This window comes from Pseudophryne corroboree, chromosome 4 (assembly GCF_028390025.1).
Source record: "Pseudophryne corroboree isolate aPseCor3 chromosome 4, aPseCor3.hap2, whole genome shotgun sequence".
Taxonomy (NCBI): domain Eukaryota; kingdom Metazoa; phylum Chordata; class Amphibia; order Anura; family Myobatrachidae; genus Pseudophryne; species Pseudophryne corroboree.
In genome coordinates, this window is record NC_086447.1 from 204,786,516 (window position 1) to 204,807,357 (window position 20,842).

The 20,842-nt window shown below is 43.1% G+C and overlaps 1 protein-coding gene across 1 annotated transcript in view; it reads left to right on the forward strand.

The window, feature by feature from the left end:
• FARP2 (FERM, ARH/RhoGEF and pleckstrin domain protein 2) overlaps positions 1–20,842 on the forward strand; it is a 238,283-nt gene that overhangs the window by 170,650 nt on the left and 46,791 nt on the right. Inside the window, exon 14 of the mRNA XM_063919260.1 lies at positions 711–844. Within this exon, the coding sequence (XP_063775330.1) occupies positions 711–844 (134 nt within the window). The remainder of the gene's footprint in view (positions 1–710; positions 845–20,842) is intronic.

Sequence of the window (20,842 nt, forward strand, 5' to 3'; positions counted from 1 at the left end):
TTAAATTTTATATATATGCGCTCTCTCTCTCTCTCTCTCTCTCTCTCTATATATATATATATATATATATATATATATATATATAAAATTTCAATTTAGTTAGATCAAATAACAAAAACAAGGGCCTGATTCAGGGTAGTACGCAGTTGCATTGGCAGCGGATTATTTGCACGCAGCAGAAAATGTGCTAATGATGCAGCCGCTGTTATGTGTACAGAGAAGCCCACCAGCAGCATCTATAATCCGACAATTGCTTACAAAGACGCATCATCGAATGTCAGTCTCAACTAAACCACCGAAGCCATTGCAGCTGTGTACAAAGAGGCAGTTGCTGGTGAAAAACACTTACAAAATGATCGCGACATGCCTGCGTTTGACTAGACACCATCCACGAACTCCCATAAATGCACACCGACTCAATCAATCTGCGGACAAATTCACACTGACCTCAATCGCAAGTCCATCGGAGGACATACGCAGTGTGACTCAGGAGCATGCACAGTGCTAAATATTCCCCAACTACGCAAACATTGGCTTTACATTTAGTTAGCTCCCAACTCAGAATAAAAAAAAAAAAAAACTAAAAAAAAAAAAAAAATAGCAAAAAAATGTAGAAGGTGATAATTCCCTTACACAATCCATGGCACATTGCTTCCTATACCTTACCCGGTAAAGGTTGTCCTAACACTCCGTCTTCCTTCTATCTGTAGGCTGTCACTTGTCTCCAGTAACTCTCAGGGTGTCCTCTAACTCCCAGCCTGGCAGCTCCCCCTTGCTGAGCCCAACATTAAGTGACATTGGTAGTTCCAGGACAGACGAAGGAGAAGAATCTTTGGAGAATAAGGTAAGGACAAACAACGGTATTCCCATCACAAGCATGGCCTCATGACTCCTAACATAGAATAATGTATGTAATAACGGGGAATGGAGACAAGGGATGAGAGTGTAATCCTGCCACTGTATAAATCATTGGTACAGCCACACCTGGAATATTGTGTACAGTTCTGGGCACCTCACTACAAAAAAATATATCTTGGAACTTGAAACGGTTCAGAGGCGAGCCACCAAACTGGTTAAGGGGTTAGAGGCACTGGATTATGAGGAAAGACTTACAAGGTATGTTTACACTGGAAAAGAGTCTGAGAGGGGACATTATTAATATTTATAAATATATAAAGGGACCATACAAGGATCTATCTCGCGGTTTGTTTATAAAAAAAAACGCTGCACAGGACATGCGGACACCCTCTGAGGTTAAAAGAGAAAAAATGTCATACACAGTGGAGGCAAGGGTTCTTCACAGTAAGGGCAGTAAGGATTTGGAATTCTCAGCCAGAGAAGGTAGTAATGGTGGACTCAGTCAATAAGTAAAAAAATGGATTAGATAAATTCCTAACTGAAAGAAATAGCCAAGGATACATCATTTAAAAGAAGTAACATTTTATAATACAGGTTGAACTCGATGGACATTTTATATTTTTTCAACCTCATCAACTATGTTACTATGTAGAATTTACTGTAAAACAGCAATTTCCAAATCACAGGTTGTCAGTGGTCTTCAGGTCTGTTCTCAGGACACTATCCTTGTTCACTCCACTGCAATTTTGCTGTATGCTTTGAGTGTTTATCCTTCTGGAATATACTGTAAATATTCTCCCAAGACGTACATATCTTATATGCTACAGGTTTTCCTTCAAATTTTGCTATAGGTGTAATATTACGAGTTTTGTTCTACCCGTTTTGTACATTAGGTGGTCTCAGAGCATTGAATCTTCCTGCACAGTGTATGGGTCCCATAAAACTCTAGGTGAGATTTTATGAGTTCTTTCAACTATGGTTGTTTATTAACTTCCTTAAGAACTGCCCATCCTACTCCATTTTGGAGGACATCCTATTCTGAAGTTATTATTTACTTGTGAATGAACTGTAAGTGCTTTGGGGGATAATAAGCCTTTTGAATTCCTTTATCTTTCCACTTATGCTGCTTTCACATCGCAAATGCCGGATCCTACCCGGTAAGAGAAACGTGTACTTACCGGGTGGGATCCGGCATTTGCGCTCCGTTGCTGGCTTTCCGACCCGGCAATATACCGGGTCGGTTGCCATAGCAGCGGAGGGCGCAGCAGCAGCGGGGGTGGAGGCGGCGCCGGGACATGAGCTCATCTCCTGCGCCGCCTCTGCCTATACTGTGAATGGGAGCCGTGTCGCATCGGAACGGCTCCCATTCACACTGCGCCTGACCCGGTAATCAACCCGGTAATAACCCTTCTTTTTTACCGGGTTGAATTACCGGGTCAGACGACCCGCTAATTCACCAAAGGACCTTTCACATCGCACACGGACCCGTTTCGACACGGCAATATGCCGTGTCGATACCGGGTTTTTAGTGCGATGTGAAAGGTGTATTAGTGGCTCCTTTCAAACCTTTTCCCAGATTTACTTTTAATATTCTTTGACCTTCATGATGAAGCTCATGTTTGTAAATGGACTATCCAGCTTTGTGATTTCTCACACACTTATGATTTCAGATTAAAGCATTGTTTATTTAAGTGTGGTAAATGCTTAAGTCATTATTTGTAATTAAGAAAGGTTTTATTCCTTTGACATTAGAAAGTATTTTATGTTGACCCATGACACATTAAGAAAATGGGTAGAGACCAAAAAGGTAATCATTTTATAGACCCTGTGTCCAGTTATTTTAAATCTAACTAGTCCAGAATATGTTTTTATTATTGTTACTATTATTCTTCACGAGCAGTCATACACCATGTAAATATTTTACAATATGTTAAGGAAGTGGTTGCCAAACTGGTTGCTGCAGGCCATTTGCAGGGGTGCAACGGGTTGGTTGTCCAGAAGCAAATAAAATTTTCTTCTTCATGGTCCATAGGCTAAACAGGATTACCATGGGGTTTAGGTGGTTTGAAATGAACCTGGCACCAAACAGTTAAAGCTTTTCGGTCCCAGAATGGGTCCTCCTCACCAATAACCCAGCCCCAGGCCATTCAGTTTTGTTTTGGTGCAGACAGCAGCCAGATGCACCATTTTAACAGGAGACTGCTGTTGCAGCCTCAAGCTTTTAAGTACTTGAGCTAGCAGCGCCCGCAGCTCCTTCACTCTTGCTGGCGTAGCGACACTGCTGTCGTGTTCAGTGTTTCGGTGGGCCCTGGTAAAGTATATGCTGGCTTTCGCTTTTCCAAGCCCAGGACCACAGCCGGACACTGGGTGAAGGTAAGGGTGATTCAAGGCCTCCAGAGTTGGAGATGCTCTGGAGGCGTTGATTGTGGAGACTGAGTCGCTCACGTCTTCCGCTAGACCACCAGAGCATATATATACTAGCATGGGGACGCTTGTAAGCTGGTTAGCCCTGGGGGTGGGGGTTGGGGAATATCAGCATAGGGTTAGGTAGGCTCTCCTCGTTAGCCCCTCCCCCAGCCCAGGGTTTTATTCTTTGAAGTTTTTTTTTCCCCTTAAAAATTTTTCCCCTGAACCTGCCTCCCTCCAGTTTCAGTGTATGTCCTCGAGTTCTAATACTTCTCTTCCTTTGAAGAATGTTTCCCTCCTGAACTTTGTATATTTGAAAGTTTCTATCATGTCTCCCCTTTCCCTTCTCTCCTCCATACCATACATGTTAAGATCTTTTAGCCTTTCCGGGTAAGTTTTGTGATGTAGGCCATGCACCATTTTAGTTGCCCTTCTTTGTACACTCTCTAATGTATTTATATCCTTCTGGAGATATGGTCTCCAGAACTGGACACAGTATTCCAGATGAGGCCGCACCAATGACCTATACAGTGGCATAATTACTTCTCTTTTCCTGCTACTGATTCCTCTCACTATGCAACCAAGCATCTGACTTGCCTTTCTCATTACTTTGTTGCATTGCTTTCCTGCCTTTAAGTCACTTGAAATAGTGACTCCTAAATCCCTTTCCTCCTCAGTAGTTTCCATTATAGTACCCTTGATAGCCTTTGGGTTTTTGAGACCCAAGTGCATGATTTTGCATTTTTTAGCATTAAACTGTAGTTGCCATGTTCTTGACCATTTTTCAAGCCTAGCTAGATCATCAATCATTTGTTTTACCCCTCCTGGTGTGTCTACCCTGTTGCATATCTTTGTATCATCTGCAAAAAGGCATACTTTCCCTTCAATACCATTTGCAATGTCACCAACAAAGATATTAAAGAGAACTGATCCGAGTACAGATCCCTGGGGTACTCCACTGGTAACATTTCCCTCCATAGCTTGCACTCCATTTACTACAACTGTCTGTTTCCTATCCTGCAACCAGGTTCTTATCCATTTAACTATTTTATAATTCACCCCCACAATTTCAAGTTTATTTAGCAGTCTGCGATGTGGGACAGTGTCAAATGCCTTACTAAAGTCTAGATATGCTACATCTACAGCTCCCCCTTGATCTATTATTTTCATCACAGAGTCAAAAAAGTCAATAAGATTTGTTTGGCATGAACTCCCACCAGTAAATCCATGCTGTTTTGGATCCTGTAAGTTGTTTGATTTAAGATATTCCACAACTCTTTCTTTTAGTAGTTTTTCCATTACTTTCCCTACTACTGATATAAGACTTACTGGTCTGTAGTTATTTGCTTCTTCCTTGCTTCCACTTTTGTACAGTGGAACTACATTTGCTCTTTTCCAGTCCTCTGGAATGGCACCTGTATTTAGTGACTGGTTAAATAATTCTGTTAATGGTGCCACCAGCACATCTTTTAGCTCTTTTAGTATCCTTGGGTGTATCCCATCTGGCCCCATTGATTTTTATCCACTTTTAGTTTTGAAAGTTCAGTTAGGACCTTCTTCTCTGTAAATGTACTTTCATCTACCTTATTTTTATGAATGTCCTTGCAACTTAACTGTGGCCCCTTCCCTTCTCCTTCTGTAGTAAATACTGAGCAAAAATAATTATTTAGGTGATCTGCTATTGCCTTGTCTCCCTCCACCAAATTCTCACTCTCTGTCTTAAGTCTTATTATTCCTCCATTTGATTTCCTCCTTTCATTTATATACTTTAAAAAAGTTTTGCCCCCTTTATCTACTGACTGGGCCATTTTCTCCTCAGCTTCTGCCTTTGCACGTCTGATCACTTTCTTAGCATCCTTCCGTCTGTCAAGATACACCTCTTTGTCATTATTATTTTGAGTCTGTTTGTATTTCCTAAAAGCCATCTTTTTTGCTTTCACACTACTTGATTTCTCCCTTTAAAGCCATTTTAGAGATGTCCAACAATAGGTTCCTGTCCAAATCCTGCCCCTGGCCTGGTGGTCTATAGATTACCCCAATGCGAATAATGTCCTTCTCCCCAGTTTCTGTGGTGACCCAAAGGGCCTCAGTTTTGTCCTCAACATTTTGTATTAAAGTAGCATTTATGGGTTTTTTCACATACATTGCTACCCCTCCTCCTATTCTTCCCATTCTATCCTTCCTAAATAAATTGTATCCTGGTATAGCTATGTCCCAGTCATGATTCTCATTGCACCATGACTCAGTAATTGCGACAATATCCATGTTATCCCTTGTCATTATCGCAATTAGCTCTGGAATTTTGTCTACTAAGCTCCTAGCATTTGCACACACAGCTTTAAGAATTTTGTCTGTGCATCTGTTATTAGTAGCCATGTCCAGACAGTACAAAAAAATGACAAGTTTAAAGTTGAAATTACCTGTTTGGTGATGTTGTTCAGTGTTTGTTTGTTTTTTTGTTTTTGTGTCCCCCCCCCCTCCCCCCTTAATCAGGAATCACACTCTGTCCTTTACACCACGACTACACCTCACTAAATGAAAAAATATAGTACACCTGTCCACAAATGGCCAAATGGTCAAAGGAGGTAAACACCAGACAGCATGCAGTAATAAAACTGTTTCACTGAACAACTTGCCCACACATGCAATGCCAATTACAAGCAGTTCATTACATCAAAAACACACATGAGTTTGCATAATAGAGAGCTGTAGTGAGCAGATTGGGGATGTCTTTTCTAGGTTTAAAAGACAGATAATATGCATAAGATGAATTACATACTTTTGAGGCATTAAGGCAGTCCATATGTCATAGTTTTGGTGTGTTGTTTCCCTTCGGCTTAACGCAGGTATAATGCTAATATTATAATAACACTTTCATGTCAGCACTTCTATGGAAGCACTACCAGCCGTATACTAGACTTTAAATAAGAACAATTTCCATGTGAATGCAATGATTGCTAATTCCACCCAATACAATCCCCCTTTAAAGCTAAGGCCATAAATTAGCTTAGACAAACAGGCATTACATACCAATAAGGCAGCCAACTAAATCTTTACAAATTAAAAAAAAAAACTAAACCTTTTTCAATGTATCTATGTAATACAACACAGCTATGCCACACAGTCCTATTTCATTTGCATTCGATGGTAGTAATGATAGTTCAATGTACTGTCAAAGTCGAAAAATATTGCAGTACACACATCATGTACAAACTACACACAGATGGCCTTCGTGCGCGTACTTGCTTTCCTGTGCGTGCGCATATTCGCAATTTGCGTATGGTCGCTCCCGCGGTCCTGCGCATTAGCGCGTGGTATGAGTATTTACGGTAGAGTTTGTGAACGCATGGAAGGCTATCAAAACACATTACATATTTAATCCAAATAGTGCACAATGTACACATAGTATCCCTGCACCACATCAGAAAGTAACAACAGTTTGAATGGTTTCAGAACAAAGGGATTCACCTTTACACAATAGGAGGGGACAGAACAAGGTCATAAGGTGGTGTTTGGTATCCAGCTGAAGGGTATTTTAAGGGTAACATTCCGGTGTTGGTTTGAGAAAGATTGCATGTTCCTGCGGATAGTTATGTGCAGGAGCAGAATATAGATATAAACTGTATTTACTGTACATTATGTATGCGGCGGGAATCCAGAGGAGACCACCCACAAGAGCAGTTGGGAAAGACATCGCCTACCTATTCAAACCGACCTATGACCTCTCCTGTACTGTAAATGTGCATTCCTGTGTCCAATGGACAAAGAGATTACAGTATCCATTGTGTTATGTTTTGGATGAAGTGAATAAAGAGAGCCTGCAGCAGGCCTGGTCAGACACAAGGCTCACAAAACGTTATCTATCAGATGACCGAGGACCGGACCGGGTTGCGCAAGCGAATCCACTCACGTATGTAACATTGACTGTAGCCATTTACTCTGTTATATTGTATTGTTTGTATTGTAACCCCCTTTCAGCAATAATACGCTGTGGTGTCGGAACCCAGTGGTTTAACTACAGACTGGTGTCGTGTATTTCTTTCCCTGCTAAGGTTTAAAGTGTAATAGCATCACACTGCATTGTTGCATAAGGTTTAAAGTGTAATAGCATCACACTGCATTGCTGCATAAGGTTTAAAGTGTATTCATTGGGTGTGTACGCGCTGTGTGTTCTTTGTACCGTCAGCGCGGCGTTTGTACGCAAAGTCCGTACACGATACGGGACTCTGTACGCTAACAGCGTAAAAAGTACGTAAAGTGCGTTTAAGGTATAGCTTTCATTCCTGTATATGAATCAGCATTGTCAGTACCTATGTAATACAACACAGCTATGCCACACAATCCTATTTCTCTAACGTCCTAGTGGATGCTGGGGACTCCGAAAGGACCATGGGGGATAGCGGCTCCGCAGGAGACTGGGCACAAAGTAAAAGCTTTAGGACTAGCTGGTGTGCACTGGCTCCTCCCCCTATGACCCTCCTCCAAGCCTCAGTTAAGATTTTGTGCCCGAACGAGAAGGGTGCAATCTAGGTGGCTCTCCTGAGCTGCTTAGAGTAAAAGTTTAAATAGGTTTTTTATTTTCAGTGAGACCTGCTGGCAACGGGCTCACTGCATCGAGGGACTTAGGGGAGAGAAACGAACTCACCTGCGTGCAGAGTGGATTGGGTTTCTTAGGCTACTGGACATTAGCTCCAGAGGGACGATCACAGGCCCAGCCATGGATGGGTCCCGGAGCCGCGCCGCCGGCCCCCTTACAGATGCTGAAGCAAGAAGAGGTCCATAAATCGGCGGCAGAAGACTTTCCTGTCTTCATAAGGTAGCGCACAGCACTGCAGCTGTGCGCCATTGCTCTCAGCACACTTCACACTCCGGTCACTGAGGGTGCAGGACGCTGGGGGGGGGGGCGTCCTGGGAAGCAATGAATTTACCTTAGTTGGCGAAAAATACATCACATATAGCTCCTGGGCTATATGGATGTATTTAACCCCTGCCAGTTTTCCAGAAAAAAGCGGGAGAAGAGCCCGCCGTGAAGGGGGCGGGGCCTATCTCCTCAGCACACAGCGCCATTTTTCCCACACAGCTCCGCTGGTAGGAAGGCTCCCAGAATCTCCCCTGCATCCTGCAACTACAGAAACAGGGTAAAAAAGAGAGGGGGGCACTTATTTGGCAAAATAACAGATATAAGCAGCTATAAGGGATAGACACTTATTGTAAGGTTGTCCCTATACATATATAGCGCTCTGGTGTGTGCTGGCAAACTCTCCCTCTGTCTCCCCAAAGGGCTAAGTGGGTCCTGTCCTCTATCAGAGCATTCCCTGTGTGTGTGCTGGGTGTCGGTACGTGTGTGTCGACATGTATGAGGAGGAAAATGATGTGGAGGCGGAGCAATTGCCTATAATGGTGATGTCACCCCCTAGGGAGTCGACACCTGAATGGATGGCCGTAATTAAGGAATTACGTGACAGTGTCGGCACGTTACAGAAAACTGTTGACGACATGAGACAGCCAGCAGCTCAGTTAGTGCCTGTCCAGGCGTCTCAAACACCGTCAGGGGCTATTAAACGCCCGTTACCTCAGTGGGTCGACACGGACCCAGACACAGACACTGACTCCAGTGTCGACGGTGAAGAAACAAACGTATTTTCCAGTAGGGCCACACGTTACATGATCACGGCAATGAAGGAGGTTTTGCACATCTCTGATACTGCAAGTACCACAAAAAGGGGTATTATGTGGGGTGTGAAAAAACTACCCGTAGTTTTTCCTGAATCAGATGAATTGAATGAAGTGTGTGATGAAGCGTGGGTTACCCCCGACAGAAAACTGCTAATTTCTAAAAAATTATTGGCACTATATCCCTTCCCACCAGAGGTTAGGGCTCGTTGGGAAACACCCCCTAGGGTGGATAAGGCGCTCACACGCTTATCAAAACAAGTGGCGTTACCGTCTCCAGAAACGGCCGCCCTTAAGGAGCCAGCAGATAGGAGGCTGGAAAATATCCTTAAAAGTATATACACACATACTGGTGTTATACTGCGACCAGCAATCGCCTCAGCCTGGATGTGCAGTGCTGGGGTGGCTTGGTCGGATTCCCTGACTGAAAATATTGATACCCTGGACAGGGACAATATATTATTGACTATAGAGCATTTAAAGGATGCATTCCTATATATGCGAGATGCACAGAGAGACATTTGCACTCTGGCATCAAGAGTAAGTGCGATGTCCATTTCTGCCAGAAGAGGATTATGGACGCGACAGTGGTCAGGGGATGCGGATTCCAAACGGCATATGGAAGTATTGCTGTATAAAGGGGAGGAGTTATTTGGGGGCGGTCTATCGGACCTGGTGGCCACGGCAACGGCTGGGAAATCCACCTTTTTACCCCAAGTCACCTCGCAGCAGAAAAAGATACCGCCTTTTCAGGCTCAGTCCTTTCGTCCCCATAAGGGCAAGCGGGCAAAAGGCCACTCATATCTGCCCCGGGGCAGAGGAAGGGGAAAAAGACTGCAACAGACAGCTTCTTCCCACGACCAGAAGCCCTCCCCCGCTTCTGCCAAGTCCTCAACATGACGCTGGGGCCTTACAAGCGGACTCAGGCACGGTGGGGGCCCGTCTCAAGAATTTCAGCGCGCAGTGGGCTCACTCGCAAGTGGACCCCTGGATCCTGCAGGTAGTATCTCAGGGGTACAAATTGGAATTCGAGACGTCTCCCCCTCGCCGGTTCTTGAAGTCTGCTTTACCAACGTCTACCCCCGACAGGGAGGCGGTATTGGAAGCCATTCACAAGCTGTATTCCCAGCAAGTGATAATCAAGGTACCCCTCCTACAACAGGGAAAGGGGTATTACTCCACGCTGTTTGTGGTACCGAAGCCGGACGGCTCGGTGAGACCCATTTTAAATCTGAAAGCCTTGAACACTTACATAAAAAGGTTCAAGTTCAAGATGGAGTCACTCAGAGCAGTGATAGCGAACCTGGAAGAAGGGGACTACATGGTGTCTCTGGACATCAAGGATGCTTACCTCCATGTCCCAATTTGCCCTTCTCACCAAGGGTACCTCAGGTTTGTGGTACAGAACTGTCACTATCAGTTTCAGACGCTGCCGTTTGGATTGTCCACGGCACCCCGGGTCTTTACCAAGGTAATGGCCGAAATGATGATTCTTCTTCGAAGAAAAGGCGTCTTAATTATCCCTTACTTGGACGATCTCCTGATAAGGGCACGGTCCAGAGAACAGTTAGAGGTCGGAGTAGCACTATCGCAAATAGTACTACGACAGCACGGATGGATTCTAAATATTCCAAAATCGCAGCTGATTCCGACGACACGTCTGCTGTTCCTAGGGATGATTCTGGACACAGTACAGAAAAAGGTGTTTCTCCCGGAAGAGAAAGCCAGGGAGTTATCCGACCTAGTCAGGAAACTCCTAAGACCAGGCCAGGTGTCAGTGCATCAGTGCACAAGGGTCCTGGGAAAGATGGTGGCTTCTTACGAAGCGATTCCATTCGGCAGATTCCACGCAAGAACTTTTCAGTTGGATCTGCTAGACAAATGGTCCGGATCGCATCTTCAAATGCATCAGCGGATAACCCTGTCTCCAAGGACAAGGGTGTCTCTCCTGTGGTGGTTACAGAGTGCTCATCTCCTAGAGGGCCGCAGATTCGGCATTCAGGATTGGGTCCTGGTGACCACGGATGCCAGCCTGAGAGGCTGGGGAGCAGTCACACAGGGAAAAAATTTCCAGGGCTTGTGGTCAAGCATGGAAACGTCACTTCACATAAATATCCTGGAACTAAGGGCCATTTACAATGCCCTAAGTCAGGCAAGGCCTCTGCTTCAGGGTCAGCCAGTATTGATCCAGTCGGACAACATCACGGCAGTCGCCCACGTAAACAGACAGGGCGGCACAAGAAGCAGGAGGGCAATGACGGAAGTGGCAAGGATTCTTCGCTGGGCGGAAAATCATGTGATAGCACTGTCAGCAGTGTTCATTCCGGGAGTGGACAACTGGGAAGCAGACTTCCTCAGCAGACACGATCTTCACCCGGGGGAGTGGGGACTTCACCCAGAAGTCTTCCACATGATTGTAAACCGTTGGGAAAAACCAAAGGTGGACATGATGGCGTCTCGCCTCAACAAAAAACTGGACAGATATTGTTCCAGGTCAAGGGACCCTCAGGCAATAGCTGTGGACGCTCTGGTAACACCGTGGGTGTACCGGTCAGTGTATGTGTTCCCTCCTCTTCCTCTCATACCAAAAGTACTGAGAATCATAAGAAGGAGAGGAGTAAAGACTATACTCGTGGCTCCGGATTGGCCAAGAAGGACTTGGTACCCGGAAATTCAAGAGATGCTCACGGAAGACCCGTGGCCTCTACCTCTAAGACAGGACCTGCTCCAGCAGGGACCATGTCTGTTCCAAGACTTACCGCGGCTGCGTTTGACGGCATGGCGGTTGAACGCCGGATCCTGAAGGAAAAAGGCATTCCGGATGAAGTCATCCCTACCCTGATCAAAGCCAGGAAGGATGTAACCGTACAACATTATCACCGTATTTGGCGTAAATATGTTGCGTGGTGCGAGGCCAGGAAGGCCCCTACGGAGGAATTTCAACTGGGTCGATTCCTGCATTTCCTGCAAACAGGACTGTCTATGGGCCTCAAATTAGGGTCCATTAAGGTTCAAATTTCGGCCCTGTCGATATTCTTCCAAAAAGAACTAGCTTCTGTACCTGAAGTTCAGACGTTTGTCAAGGGAGTACTGCATATACAGCCTCCTTTTGTGCCTCCAGTGGCACCTTGGGATCTCAATGTAGTGTTGGGATTCCTAAAATCACATTGGTTTGAACCACTCACCACTGTGGACTTGAAATATCTCACTTGGAAAGTGGTAATGCTGTTAGCCCTGGCTTCAGCCAGGCGTGTATCAGAATTGGCGGCTTAAATAATTAATTATACAACCTTTACTTTTTAACATTTCTACATCATCCTATGCTCGTTTTTAACTCCAATTTCTTGAGAAAGTATGTCTTCCAATATGATTGCCTTCTGTCTCATAATAAATGTATTTTATAAAATCGGAATATATGAATGTTTATTCACCTGTTAATCATTGTAGCAGGTGTTTTAATTTACCTCAAATTATGAGGGTATATAAGTCTATCTAAGCACATCCAGATCATATGCTCCTGAGGAAGCTGGTGTGGACATAGACCAGCGAAACGCGTTGAGCCATTACTCTCATATGACCACGGGCATCACACTGATTTTCACCTGGCATTCTCTGGCAACACCTTGGGACTCTTTTCGAATCCTCAAGAACCTCTACAAACGGTACCGTTTCTGACGTCTCCATTTGTTCCCCTGCTGCTATTGGACCTCGATCTGCAATTGAGAACCAAGGGGACCTTCAACTGAGACCATGGTAATATTTCCAACCATTTATTCATGAGGATTACTTGGAGGACAGAGTTCTAGCCAGACCACCAGTGATATTGCCCCACTTGAATGGAAGTGGTCAATAAGCCATCAGAGAGACTCTCAATTTTCCATTAGGATATTATTGCTACTAATTTTATTTATATGTGATTATTATTTATCATTTTATTCATGTGCTATTTACATATTTCTTAGATTTAATTAAATATGAGATTTTTTAAATTGTTATAATTGTTTTCGTTCTTTATTTTGAGAAACAGCCGGCGCCAGTATCTACTTTTCCCTAACTTTGTTTCTATACCATTTGGGACTAACCATCCCTATACAGGCTGCCGTTGATAGCACACTCACTGATTCTTTTGTTGCTCATTTTTTGATAATCTGGTTGTGTGAGTGTAGCAGTCATGAGCTGTTTCTCGAATTTAAACGAAAGGAATAATAGAAGGCAATCATACTGGTCTCATCTAGATGAACCTACTGCTAAGGATACTATATCTGATGATATGGATACAAATAAAAAATTTCATAAATTGGAGGATTTACTTAAAGCCGAATCTAGGAATTGGCTGGATAGTGTTAACCTCCAACAATATATCGATAAGAAAATGATCCCTAGAGGCTTACGCCTCTTCAAACCTTCTATCTTTCATGATGATATAGAATACCAAAAAAATTGGGATACATTACTTGATAAATGCTCTTTTGCATTAATGGACCTGATCATCAGATATAGAACCAGCAAGGTTCAAAAAATTGAAAGTGAAATAGAAGACTTAAAGAAAACTATCGATAGATCTACTGATTCCAGCATAGTTGATAAAGATAGAACTGTAAATGAAAAGGTCATCAAGTACGAACGAAATATTATGGAAAATAAACGGAAAAAATTCAAGCGTGATCTAGATGATTACGAACAGGATAAAGTTCGATCTTTTAGGTATAATAATAGGAATGAAGATACTCATAACAAATGGGAAAACAAACCGACAAATAGAGAAAGAAATGAGGGGCGAACAAACAGTAACAAGTGGGGAGGACGTGGATATCATAATAACTATGTCAATCAAGATAGACAGAGAGACGATATCTCGACCCATACCTATCGTTCCACAAGGGGACGACAGGTTAGTAATAGAAATGAGAGAAAACTCTCCCATAAAAATGAATACACGGGATCTCCTAGCAGTACTGCTGATCCCAACACCAGGGAGGTTTTTTTAGGTGCTCGCCCAAAAAGCTATCACAAGGATCATCTAGACAGAAACACTTGGGGGGCATCATCAAAAAGAGGAAGAGACTCAAGCCTAGAGGCGGAAGGGGGGGAAGAACTAGGAAAGAAAAATCCAAGGAGATTCTAAGAAAATCTTTGACTAACAGCAAAATCAAACGAAATGTCTTTAATCTTTCATCCAAAAAACTTAACGATTCGGAACTCTCCTTGTTAAGTAAGGGTCTTAAATTTTCACCCACCAGCGAACCTAATATGTTCGACTTATTTGTCGAACTTAACCGTTACGTCCGCACAATGTGCAGGAAACGTTACTTTGCTAAAAAGAACCTCCAAAAAACCAAGGATGACTCAGTACCCATACTCCTTGACAGCAATGATGATTCTGCGATTGCTGCCCTGGAAGAATTATTCGAACAAGGTACCACCGACACCGATAAAACAGTTAAAATCTATGATCCCAGCAGGGAACCAACTAAATTTAAGAAAAAATCCGAATTTTTCCCCATATGTGCCAAAAGTTCCCATATAGAGTCCTTCTATAAAATCACTCTAGAGGACTTTAAACATCTAGTAGAACAACGTCAGGGACATTCTAAATATGCATCCAATCTTACCCGACAAGAAAAGAGAGCTATGAAGGAACTTACCAAAGACACTTCCCTGGTGATGAAAGAGGCAGATAAGGGTGGTGGTCTAGTGGTCATGAACCGTATTGATTATATTCATGAAGCTAACAGACAACTGAGCGATACAAAATATTATAGAAAATTAGATCAGAGTCCCACGGCAACTTTCCTAGTTGAATTGAAATCTCATCTAGATAGAGCTTCGGCTAATGGGGTCATATCCAGAGAAGAATACAGTTTTTTGTTGCCTCACTTTCCTACCACACCCACCTTTTATTTCCTACCCAAAATTCACAAATCACTTTCCTCACCACCCGGGCGCCCCATCATCTCCGGTGTTGGTTCTCTCACATCTAATCTTTCTTTTTACGTTGACTCCCACCTTCAATCACGAGTTTCGGCACTTAGATCACATCTTCGTGACACCACTCATTTTCTGACTAAAATTCAGTCCATTTATTGGAAAGAAACATACTCCTTTCTTACCCTTGATGTTCAAGCCCTATATACTCATATCCCCCATTCACTTGGCACGAACATCATTTCCAAAATATTACACAGAGATGATGATCTCAGTGCTGAACACCAGGCTTTCATTGTTGATTCTATTTCATTTATTTTAACCCACAATTATTTTTTGTTCCTCTGTCACCACTACTTGCAAGTCATGGGGACGGCCATGGGGACCAGGTTCGCACCCAGTTATGCTAATCTCTACATGGGCGACCTGGAGGATTCGCTCGTGTGGGGTGGTGGCTGGGAGGCGAACCTGGTCTTCTATGGCCGATACATTGACGATCTCTTTATTATTTGGGATGGGGATGATCTTTCTATATCTAAATTCGTTTCTCATCTTAACTCTAACACGCACAATTTAGTTTTCACCCACACTCACAATACAAAACGTATTGACTTTCTGGATGTGACCCTTGAAATTATTGAAAATCAAATTATCACCTCCAACTATTCAAAACCAGTTAATACCCACTCCTATCTACACTATGACAGTGCACACTATGCACCTTGGAAACGTAACATACCCAAGGGACAATTAATGCGATTGAGACGCAATTGCTCCACTATAGATTCATTTACCATCCAGGCTCATGAACTTATGAATGCTCTCAGGTACCGCAACTACCCTGAGGCACTACTTGATGAAGCATACAAAGAAGTTCTCTCAATGGATAGAAGTAATCTATTACAAATCAAACCCCATAGACAAAATCATCATTCTAACTCCAATATTCAGGGCACTAGAGGTGTAGAGTATAGACAACTTGCATTTGTAAGCAAATATAATAACTGCGCTGGTCAAATCAAAGATATCATCTTAAAAAACTATAGAATACTGAAACAGGATAAGGTCTTGAACGATATATTACCTTCCAAACCGTGTATAATATATAAGAAAAACAAATCTTTGAAATCTATACTGGCACCAAGCCATTTGAGGTCGGAGGAACCGACAAATACTCTCCCAGGCTGTACATGGCTAACCACAAAACCATTAGGTTGCCATAGATGTGGTAAACCCAGGTGCACTACATGCACTCACATGCAGAAAAAGACCACGACCATAAAAATACCTGGTAATCAAGATCCATATAAACTAGAGTCATTCATGAACTGTGACTCAAGGTTCATTATTTATCTACTTACCTGTGGCTGCGGCCTACATTATGTTGGGAGAACTACAAGAGCTATTCATATCCGTTTCATGGAACACCGCAGAAATATCATCAAATGCTATAATTTACATAGCCTCTCACGTCACTTTAATCTTTGTCATCAGGGTGACCCCAGAAGCCTTTCACTGGTTTGTTTGGAACACATAACTCCTACACCTAGAGGTGGTGATAGGTTTAACAAATTGTGTTGCAGGGAAATCTATTGGATGTTTAAACTCAATACATTACATCCTGAGGGACTAAACGAGAGTATCGAACTGAACACCATACCTTAGGTGTTCCGGTCTATATTCTCGGCCGATTCCCTCTTATTTCACCTTTCCTAGTTTCAGCAATATTCCGATACATAATTTTGAGATTGACCTTTTTCTTTATGATCCATTAGTGTTTGACCACCTTCTGACTATGTTCTCCACTGTCAGGATATGGAACTTAATATTATAATAATGTAATATTGTATTATTATCCTAATCTCAATTTAACTAATTCGTTCATAGGAGAAATTGATGTAGGACTATATTCTCCTTATCCAATCCTACGGGTCTAACACTCAAGATGTCTCTCTAGAGGCTGAATTAAATAAATAAATAAATAAATAAAGAAATAATTACACTAATTAATAGATTCCCCTCTATCTACCTTTTTCCTTCCCCTCCTCTCTCTTTTTTTGGGTCCAGTAAGGATCTAAACCGTATTCCATTTGGATTCGAATGGGATTTTAGTATTGATATAAAGATGTCCTCCAGATGTATATATGTATTTTTACATGTATACAAATATAAGTTCAGTCTGCTTATTTGCATATACTTGATTATATATATATATATATTTATATTTTATTTTTTATTAATTTTTTTATTAATTTAGGTTCTTTAAGCTAATTCCCTACTATGTGAATGTACCCCTTATGGAATGAATATGAAAATGAATACAAATCTGAATATGTTCACCATATTGGTACGGGCTGTTCCTATTAAATCTGAATTTGAATAAGATCTAAATGATTCATCTGGTTATATCAAATTGTACAAACTATACCCAAACTGTATATTGATGCCGTCTGCTTAAACACATTATGTTAACCGCACTGATTAATGCAGATTACCGTGACGGGTTGCCATGCCAACCCGCGATACATATATATCATGTTTGTGGAACGCAATGTTTTCACACCATAGATGAGAGACTTCCTCTATGTGAACCGCACTGATTAATGCAGACCACTCTGACGGGTTGCCATGTCAACCCGCGATACATATGCATTGCGTCTGTGGAACGCAATGCCTTTACCGTCATAGACGAGAGACTTCCTCTATGTGAACCGCTATGCCCTTCCGGTCACGTGGTTCACTTATGTCACGTGACCGGAATGACTCCTTATATGGGCCTTTTCCGGTCTCTGACACATGCTGGAGATACCTACCACTATGGTGATTGGACAATGTCTAATCATGTGATCGGGATTGATCACATGACCAATAAATAATTAATTATACAACCTTTACTTTTTAACATTTCTACATCATCCTATGCTCGTTTTTAACTCCAATTTCTTGAGAAAGTATGTCTTCCAATATGATTGCCTTCTGTCTCATAATAAATGTATTTTATAAAATCGGAATATATGAATGTTTATTCACCTGTTAATCATTGTAGCAGGTGTTTTAATTTACCTCAAATTATGAGGGTATATAAGTCTATCTAAGCACATCCAGATCATATGCTCCTGAGGAAGCTGGTGTGGACATAGACCAGCGAAACGCGTTGAGCCATTACTCTCATATGACCACGGGCATCACACTGATTTTCACCTGGCATTCTCTGGCAACACCTTGGGACTCTTTTCGAATCCTCAAGAACCTCTACAAACGGTACCGTTTCTGACGTCTCCATTTGTTCCCCTGCTGCTATTGGACCTCGATCTGCAATTGAGAACCAAGGGGACCTTCAACTGAGACCATGGTAATATTTCCAACCATTTATTCATGAGGATTACTTGGAGGACAGAGTTCTAGCCAGACCACCAGTGATATTGCCCCACTTGAATGGAAGTGGTCAATAAGCCATCAGAGAGACTCTCAATTTTCCATTAGGATATTATTGCTACTAATTTTATTTATATGTGATTATTATTTATCATTTTATTCATGTGCTATTTACATATTTCTTAGATTTAATTAAATATGAGATTTTTTAAATTGTTATAATTGTTTTCGTTCTTTATTTTGAGAAACAGCCGGCGCCAGTATCTACTTTTCCCTAACTTTATCCTATAAAAGCCCTTACCTAATTTTTCATACGGACAGGGCAGAATTGAGGACTCGTCCTCAATTTCTCCCTAAGGTGGTTTCAGCATTTCACTTAAACCAACCTATCGTGGTGCCTGCGGCTACTAGGGACTTGGAGGATTCCAAGTTGCTGGACGTAGTCAGGGCCCTGAAAATATATGTTTCCAGGACGGCTGGAGTCAGAAAATCTGACTCGCTGTTTATCCTGTATGCACCCAACAAGCTGGGTGCTCCTGCTTCTAAGCAGACGATTGCTCGTTGGATTTGTAGTACAATTCAGCTTGCACATTCTGTGGCAGGCCTGCCACAGCCAAAATCTGTAAAAGCCCATTCCACACGGAAAGTGGGCTCATCTTGGGCGGCTGCCCGAGGGGTCTCGGCTTTACAACTTTGCCGAGCAGCTACTTGGTCAGGGGCAAACACGTTTGCTAAATTCTACAAATTTGATACCCTGGCTGAGGAGGACCTGGAGTTCTCTCATTCGGTGCTGCAGAGTCATCCGCACTCTCCCGCCCGTTTGGGAGCTTTGGTATAATTCCCATGGTCCTTTCGGAGTCCCCAGCATCCACTAGGACGTTAGAGAAAATAAGAATTTACTTACCGATAATTCTATTTCTCATAGTCCGTAGTGGATGCTGGGCGCCCATCCCAAGTGCGGATTGTCTGCATTACTTGTACATAGTTATTGTTACAAAAATCGGGTTATTGTTGTTGTGAGCCATCTTTTCAGAGGCTCCTTCTGTTATCATGCTGTTAACTGGGTTCAGATCACAAGTTGTACGGTGTGATTGGTGTGGCTGGTAATGAGTCTTACCCGGGATTCAAAATCCTTCCTTATTGTGTACGCTCGTCCGGGCACAGTATCCTAACTGAGGCTTGGAGGAGGGTCATAGGGGGAGGAGCCAGTGCACACCAGCTAGTCCTAAAGCTTTTACTTTGTGCCCAGTCTCCTGCGGAGCCGCTATCCCCCATGGTCCTTTCGGAGTCCCCAGCATCCACTACGGACTATGAGAAATAGAATTATCGGTAAGTAAATTCTTATTTTCATTTGCATTCGATGGTAGTAATGATAGTTCAATGTACGGGTGGTCTTCAGTATGCCGGCGGTCGGGCTCCCGGCGACCAGCATACCGGCGCCGGGAGCCCGACAGCCGGCATACCGACACTAATTCTCCCTCGTGGGGGTCCACGACCCCCCTGGAGGGAGAATAAAATAGTGTAGCGCGCCACCGCGCAATGGAGAGCGCAGCGAGCCCGCAAGGGGCTCATTTGCGCTCGCCACACTGTTGGTAAGCTGGCGGTCGGGCTCCCGGCGCCGGTATGCTGGTCGCCGGGAGCCCGACCGCCGGCATATCGTAGTGAACCCCAATGTACCTATGTAATACAACACAGCTATGCCACACAATCCTATTTCATTTGCATTCGATGGTAGTAACGATAGTTCAATGTACCTGTTAATGAGAAGGAGAAGGAGTGATGAGAAGTCAGCCCACAATCGATAACAGCTGATGATATAACTTAACGCAGGTATAACGCTAATATTATAATAACACTTTTATGTCAGCACTTCTATGGAAGCACTACCAGCCGACGGCTACCAGCTGTATACATACGGTTATGTTGTACCTCGTATTTACTTGTAAACTGTGAGTCGTGTCACATTTGCATATTATTATTAGAGTTGCACTCTGCATGTGTGTTCAACTATGTCCAAAGGCAAGGCCTCTAAGGATAAGGTGGAGTCTGGGGCTCCTATACTGATTTCTTGCAGGACTTGCTCAGTCAATGTAGACTCCCAGAATTTTGTGCAAGATGGTCTCTGAGGTGTTATGTTGCGCCAACACTCAATACGGTAACTCCAGCACCTGTCCTGGAACCACTATGGGTGGCTTCTTTGTCTTAGGTTATGACTCGGTTAGTAGACCGCTTGCCAGTACCTACTCTGACTCTACAACAGGGGTTGCCTCAACAGTCTCATGATGCTTGGTTGGCCCCCTTGTGCAACCTCTTTGGATGGACATGTTTTAACAGTCTGTCCAGAGTCTAGCTCAGACTTGAGTCGCTTTAAAGATATGTTAGAGAGTGACAGACCAGGGTCCATTAAAGCGTCAAGACGAGTTACACCCTCATCTCTGTTGGCACAGGCCTCGGATTCTGAGACTGATTCTGATCAGGAGGAAGATGATATTGATGTCTCAGACTTTGGTTCTTATCCAGAACAGCGTACTAAGATGGATATTGCTGCCTTAGTTAGGGCAGTCAAAACTATACTTGACATAGAGGAGGAGGAACCAGCTTCTAG